Raw genomic sequence first — 6,594 nt, 5'->3', positions numbered from 1 at the left:
TGCATGTGTATATAAAAATTATTGGTGCATTTCATGTGTTTTTCTAGTAAGATTAGATTGAAATATATAGGAATAGCTTTTTGGATTTGCAATCATCAGGTTATAAACATATTATAAGGCTGAATATATTTCTGTTTTGCAAATGCACAAAGCAGTATTTTATAAGCTCAATTTACTTAATGGGACTCAAACAAAAATGTTGCATTTTTGTTATGATCACTTAAAATGAAGCATTAATGTAGATAACTGCCCTGTATCGAACCTGTTTAGATAACTGGCGTATTGACTAAGAATACAACTATTCGGTAAGAATAATGAATGATTGGACAATTAAATGAACTTTAGTACTCAGAACTAAATTAAGATCAGTTTGATTGAACTAAGAAAATCGAGTTTATTTAAAAAAGACTCTATGCTCGTTTAACAAGCTATTTTCGTTTAAGTCAATCGCGTACTCCATTTAAACAACTTAAAATCTCAAGTTGACAAATAATGTTGTTTTTAAGGCAGCACGGACGCTTATGTTTATTTTGCTTTGTCCACTTTCTTCAGTATAACAGACACCGCTAAGTGGAGTATCTGAGGAATAAAAAGGAAGTCGCCTGTCCCAGTGTCAGCTTGCACAGTACGTCAGCTGCAGCCAATTTTCCCTAAACTGCGATGTGACTTATCACTTGCCGAGAGATCCGAGGCTTTGATCCCAAAGAGCAGGGTTCCTCTGGAGCTGCAGTAACTTATTATGATGTCAAATAGAAGAAAACCTTTTCTCAGTCAAGTGCTTTGATTCTCTGTATGCATTTGTGATTTAGTGCAAATGTTCTTTTGCACAGCACAATGTTGGTGGAATAAATTGTGTTCAGATGCCAGTAGGGAGTATAAAGTATAATCCCTGTCTTCCGTAATGCTGTAAGATGGTTTCCGGGACAGGTTCGTGGACTCTGGGGTCAGACCTGATCTCAGTTGTGATAAAAGAGAAGAGTGTATTATTACAGATAACAGATGAAGGTTGAATACGAGTTCATTTGAAGCTTTATGAAAATATCAATGGTTATGAAATGTGATTGTAAGGCTTTATAATATGTGTGAATGTTCAGATTGTTGTAGAAATTTGAAAGGTTCTCCTTTTATTATTTTTGTCTTGCTCTCTCATTCCCATTCAGTTGCCTGTTTAGGAGCTTTCCAGCTGCTGTCCAGTTCTTGTGGCGCTCCGGGACATCATGGGCAGAATCCCTCAGAAAGGTCAAAAGTGCCACATTTAGTTGGACATTTTAAATCTTTAAAGCTTAAAGGAATATTCTGTGTTAATTACAAGTTGAGCTCAGTCGACAGCATTTGTGGCGTAATGTTGATTGTCACAAAAAAATAATTGCAACTTTTTCCTTCATTTCTTTACAAAAGAAAGAAAAAATCTTGTTTACAGTGATGCACTTACAAATGGATGTGAAAACACTCACTCTTTTAGTGCCACCTCAACATGGGTGGGATTATAGGCTGATCATCATAGTTGCGCCGCCTCTACTGCCGTGACATCATCTTAAACGCGACACAAACTGACCAAAACAATAACACAAACCGCTAGCTGTTACCTACTAGCTCATTGTGCAGCATAAAGCAGTTGTTGCATGGTGATTGGTTGTTTTAGAAGCTTCCAGTAGCTGGTCAACTAAATAAAGTGAAGCTTTCAAGCAGAGTATCGAGTTAACGTAACAAAACATACCATCCTCCATTGTGGATCAACATCAGTCCAGGGCACTCTCCCTCCCATTGCTCGCCGGTTTAGAGAGCGTCCATTTGGTCGAACCACTTCCACTTCCTTGATAGTTCTGTAGTCACTTTTACGTTTTATTTTTACTTTTCCCTACACTGTTGGTAGGTCTGGTGGTAGCCGTGTGCTGCCAACAGCTGAGACACTTCCTGAGAGACTTTTAAATTTCACTCATCGCTAACGAGTGGACCGTCTGCACCTCATTTATTGACCACGGCGTGGTTTTGCGCACAGCCATTTATTTTTTCTCAATTTGAAAGTCGCATGAACAAATGATACGGTTATCGCTGTTGCTAACTTTAAAACTAGCGGGTTGATGTCACGTGCCCGAAATCCAGTGACGCTAGTAGTGACGATTCTCCCTGACCAATCAGTGATCTGCAGGATTTTGACGTTGTCACATTTAGTATCAGCTCGACTCGCTTGGAACCTTGACCGAGGTGGTAGCAAAAAAAGGATCAGGTACTATCCACAGTGGAAAACCACCAAAAAGCGAGCAAAGTCGAGTTGAGTCGAGTTGTACCGTGCAGTGGAAAAGCCCCATTACCTAGTTACAGGAAATGTTTTTATGCTATATACATGCTGGTGTTATGCACTACCGACTGCTACTTGGTCACTGTGCGATGGTTAGCACAGCAATTGCTCAATGGATAAAGAAATATGTTGAATACTCAAAATATATTGGTCCTCAACCTTGGATCAAGCTCCACTTTTCTCTCTTTACCGTGGTATTGATAACCCCCAAAACTTCAACATAACAGAACTTCTGGTAAATCATAATATAACATTAAACACTAACAGGTCTCCCTTTTATTTTCAACTTGCACAAAGACACATCAAATAACACCAAATTTTAAAATATACTCTGTGAAATCCTTTGCCCAGTTTCAGTTAACCACACACAAGAATATTCATGTTTTCCCAACACAAATGTTTTATGTAAAGCTGACAAGACACTTTTTAGTTGAATTAACTCATTTAAGTTCCCTTAGTTAATATGAACATGGAAGGATTGAGAAAAACTGACGACAGTTACAAATTTCACCGGTTATTGTTTGATCTCTTTTTATAATTCAGTAACATATCTGTTATTCTCCGTTATAATTTTTTGTTTTAAGTTTAATATTATATGTTACACGCTTCCTTTGCAGACAAAAAAGATGGTAATGCAGAGAAATCAGGGAGGAGTATTGAGGATTCACACCCCTCAAAAACCCTCAATGGTACTGCTTTGTCTTTGTTTACTGCACTTAAATGAACAAATGCATGTACTGTGTACTTTATCACAAACTTCCTATTTCACTCCCCTGTGCATTCCTCAGAGCCGTTCTGCTGGGAGATGTACTTGAAAGAGACTTCAGCCTCTCCCGCTTCCCCCAGCAGTTTCAGACAGGTAGGAGCTCTGCAGGCTATTAATAATGCTTCTTTTCTGACAAATTGCTTTTGTTTGTGGGAGAAATTTTTATCACAGCTATATCTGCTGTATGTAATGTAAACATCAAATATAACATATGTGTGTGTGCATGTGGGGGGGGGGGAGGTTTGTGTGTGTGTTTGAGTGTGTGTATATGTGTGTGTGTGTATGTGGGGGGTTTGGATGTCTGTGTGTGTGTGTGTGTGTGTTTGTTTGGGAGAGTGAGTGTGTGTGTGAGTGTGTTTATGCGTGTGTGTGAGTGAATGTGTTTGTGTGTGTATATGTGTGGGTTTGTGTGTGTGTGTGTGTGTGTGTGTTTGTTTGGGAGAGTGAGTGTGTGTGTGAGTGTGTTTATGCGTGTGTGTTTGTTTGTGTGTGTGTATATGTGTGTGTAGGTGTGTGTAGGGGGGGAGTGTGTCTATGTGAGTGTATTTATGCGTGTGTATGTGTGTGTGTGTGTGTGTGGGCAGGTTTAAGTGGTTTACTAGGACTTTTTTTAGGTTACACACTGGTAATTACAAGGGTATTATGCTATAAATGTGCTTTATGAGGACATTTCTAGTGTCCCCCATAATTCAAATCGCTTAAAAAAATGAATTTTTTTTTAAATGTAAAAATGCAGAAAAGGTTTTGTGAGGGTAAGGTTAGGGTTAGGTGATATAATCTATAGTTTGAACAGTATAAAAATCATTATGTCTATGGAGAGTCCTCATAAGGATAGCCTCACAAATGTGTGTGTGTGTGTGTGTGTGTGTGTGTGTGTAAGTGTACAAGATTAATGAGTCTGGATACTAGTAGATGTGACTTAGGTTTTCCTACCTCTGCCATTATTCATGTATTATTTGCTCCTGCTCTCTCTATCTGTTCTTTATTGTATCTTTTTTTATTATTTGTTCATTGTTCTTACATCTGGTTTTCTGTCATCCTATTTCTCTGTTCAATGTTTTCCACAACAATCTGTCCATCTGTATTTTATTTATCTCTCTCTCTCCCTCTCCAGTCCAGAGTCCCTCCCAGTAATGAATTTAAAGTTGGAATGAAAGTGGAGGCACGTGACCCCAGGAATTCCACCTCTGTGTGTATCGCCACGGTGATGGGGTTAATGGGTGTGCGTCTGCGGCTCAGACTGGATGGCAGTGATGACACCAATGACTTCTGGCGATTGGTCGACTCCTCTGACATTCAGCCAATTGGCACGTGTGAGAAGAGTGGCGACATGCTGCAGCCGCCGCTGGGTAAAGTGTGCTGTTACGTTAGTACTAAAATGACAAAATAATGCAAGCATATCCTTATGCTGTAATTATAACATGAGTGCATCATTAACATTTAGAGTATAGGCCAATACCCCTGTTCATCAGCACATCCTTGTACTGCATTAATAGTCCACAAGCATTTATGATCAAAGGATTATGTTTCAATTACAACACATTACTATACACAGTGCATAGAAACAGTTCAAATTAATGCACAGATAAATTGAAAAACATATTCATAGCATACTCCTAAATATTTATACACTGTGTATCATATCAAACATCCAGAAACATGAACCCTTTCCTAAAAGTACAATTCTTACCTTCTCATCTGAAACACGTGAGCATGTCTGCTTTCCTCACCATGAAACTGATCATTTCTTTGGACACCTTTAACATCTCCACTGACTCCACAAATGACTCGTGGAATATATTTAATGTTTTAAAAATTCATATGATAGTTTTGTGAAGGGAACAGACCTTTAGACCAAAATTGCACATGTTGTCAGCCACTGATTGTGTCTTATGAGACATGAAGCTTTATTCCTGCAGGGGGCGCTTGATGCTGTAAAGAATTAATCCACATTTAAATCTCAGAAAATTGTATATCTTATTGCAGACATTTTAACACTGCATATCCTCATTCAGTAACAATAAAGGACTGTGATTGGCCCATCCTGGTCAGCGCTGAGAAAAGTAACGAGTACCACGTGATACAGCCTTTTACGATGGAGGGGATTGCGCAACATTAGTTGGGCGATTTCAACTCATAACATGGAGGGGGGGGGGTTCACTTTTTTTAATCTGATTATGACAGACTCAGAGTCAATCAAACAAGGCCAGATGCTGATTGGAACATTGGGGGAGGACGTATCCACCCCATACTCTTTTTAATGCCTTTTTGTCTTCAGGGTTCAGAATGAATGCCTCTTCATGGCCCATGTTCCTGTTAAAAACATTAAGTGGGGCACAGATGCCTCCAGCCTCTGCCTTTAAAAAGGTAATAACTTGCAAAACTGCATTAAAAAGCTTTTCATAGATTCATGATTAAAGCTTTCAACTAATGTTAAGAAGCCAGTTTGAGGCAAAAACACAAATTCAGTCTTGAAAAATGAATTTAACAGACAAATGTTTGGGGAAAACTTTGAAACTAAATATGGCTACAGATGGACTGTTTCCTGTGCAATTCCTCAGGAGCCTTCCAAACCCTCCCAGAACTACTTCAAACCTGGTATGAAACTGGAGGCGGTGGACAGAAAGAATCCATACCTCATCTGTCCCGCTACCATCGGAGAGGTGAGAGGGAGCGAGATATTCATCACGTTCGATGGTTGGAGGGGAGCGTTTGATTACTGGTGCCAGTACGACTCCAGAGACATCTTCCCCGTGGGCTGGTGCCAACTGACCAATCACAGTCTACAGCCTCCTGGCAACTGCTGTGAGTACAGGCTCTGACCACTAGAGGTCACTACGGTTGTAGTAGTCCATCTCAATTGGCCTTTAGAGTGAGTCAATGGTAAGAAGAACATTTTAAAAGTTTAAATTAGTGCTTAAACTCAGATTCATTTTTTGGTTTGATATAAAGCGATTCTAGTGAAGTGTTGTCTTTATGTGCTAGTAATCTGTGATTGTTTTCTGCACAAGTCTAAGGTGTAAAATCCATCACAATCCTGCAGGGACAAATGGTTTAATGGTGGTTCACTAAATTACCATTTTGAGGATTTGATGATTATTGTGTGTGGATATTTTGGGATTGGAGGATTTGTAAAATCTTCTATATCTTCTTCATTTCTATCAATTCCACACCCTGAAAACAACATATTACGTTTGTTATATTGTATTTATTAAAATGATTATTTAGATTAAAGCTGTCAATCAATAATTTTTTTCTAAACGTATTTATTACATGATGTGCTGATTAATTATTGAATTAAACACAATTAATCGGATATCAGTATTAAGTCAGAAAAGCCCCTAAATAAAGATAATTTTGAATATAATAATTAAAATAATTATAAATATAATTAAGGTTGCCTATCGATTATTTTTTAGCTAATTAATTAAACGATTTGCTGATCAGTTAATCGCAATTAATCGCATAATCAGTATTAAGTGAGAAAAGCCTCCAAATAAAGATAATTTAGGATTATAATAATTAAAAT

The 6,594-nt window shown here is 38.2% G+C and overlaps 1 protein-coding gene across 1 annotated transcript in view; it reads left to right on the top strand.

Moving 5' to 3' along the window:
* The first annotated feature begins 2,939 nt into the window (after positions 1-2,939).
* LOC127632764 (polycomb protein SCMH1-like) overlaps positions 2,940-6,594 on the top strand; it is a 36,905-nt gene continuing 33,250 nt past the window's right edge. The window contains 5 exon segments of the mRNA XM_052111523.1: positions 2,940-2,988; positions 3,088-3,158; positions 4,180-4,414; positions 5,344-5,432; positions 5,627-5,870. Coding sequence (XP_051967483.1) covers positions 3,105-3,158; positions 4,180-4,414; positions 5,344-5,432; positions 5,627-5,870 — 622 coding nt within the window. The 5' untranslated portion in view covers positions 2,940-2,988; positions 3,088-3,104.

This window comes from Xyrauchen texanus, chromosome 39, assembly GCF_025860055.1.
Source record: "Xyrauchen texanus isolate HMW12.3.18 chromosome 39, RBS_HiC_50CHRs, whole genome shotgun sequence".
NCBI classification, from domain to species: domain Eukaryota; kingdom Metazoa; phylum Chordata; class Actinopteri; order Cypriniformes; family Catostomidae; genus Xyrauchen; species Xyrauchen texanus.
The sequence above is the reverse complement of the archived record's forward strand: the minus strand, read 5'-3'. Positions and strand labels throughout refer to the sequence as shown.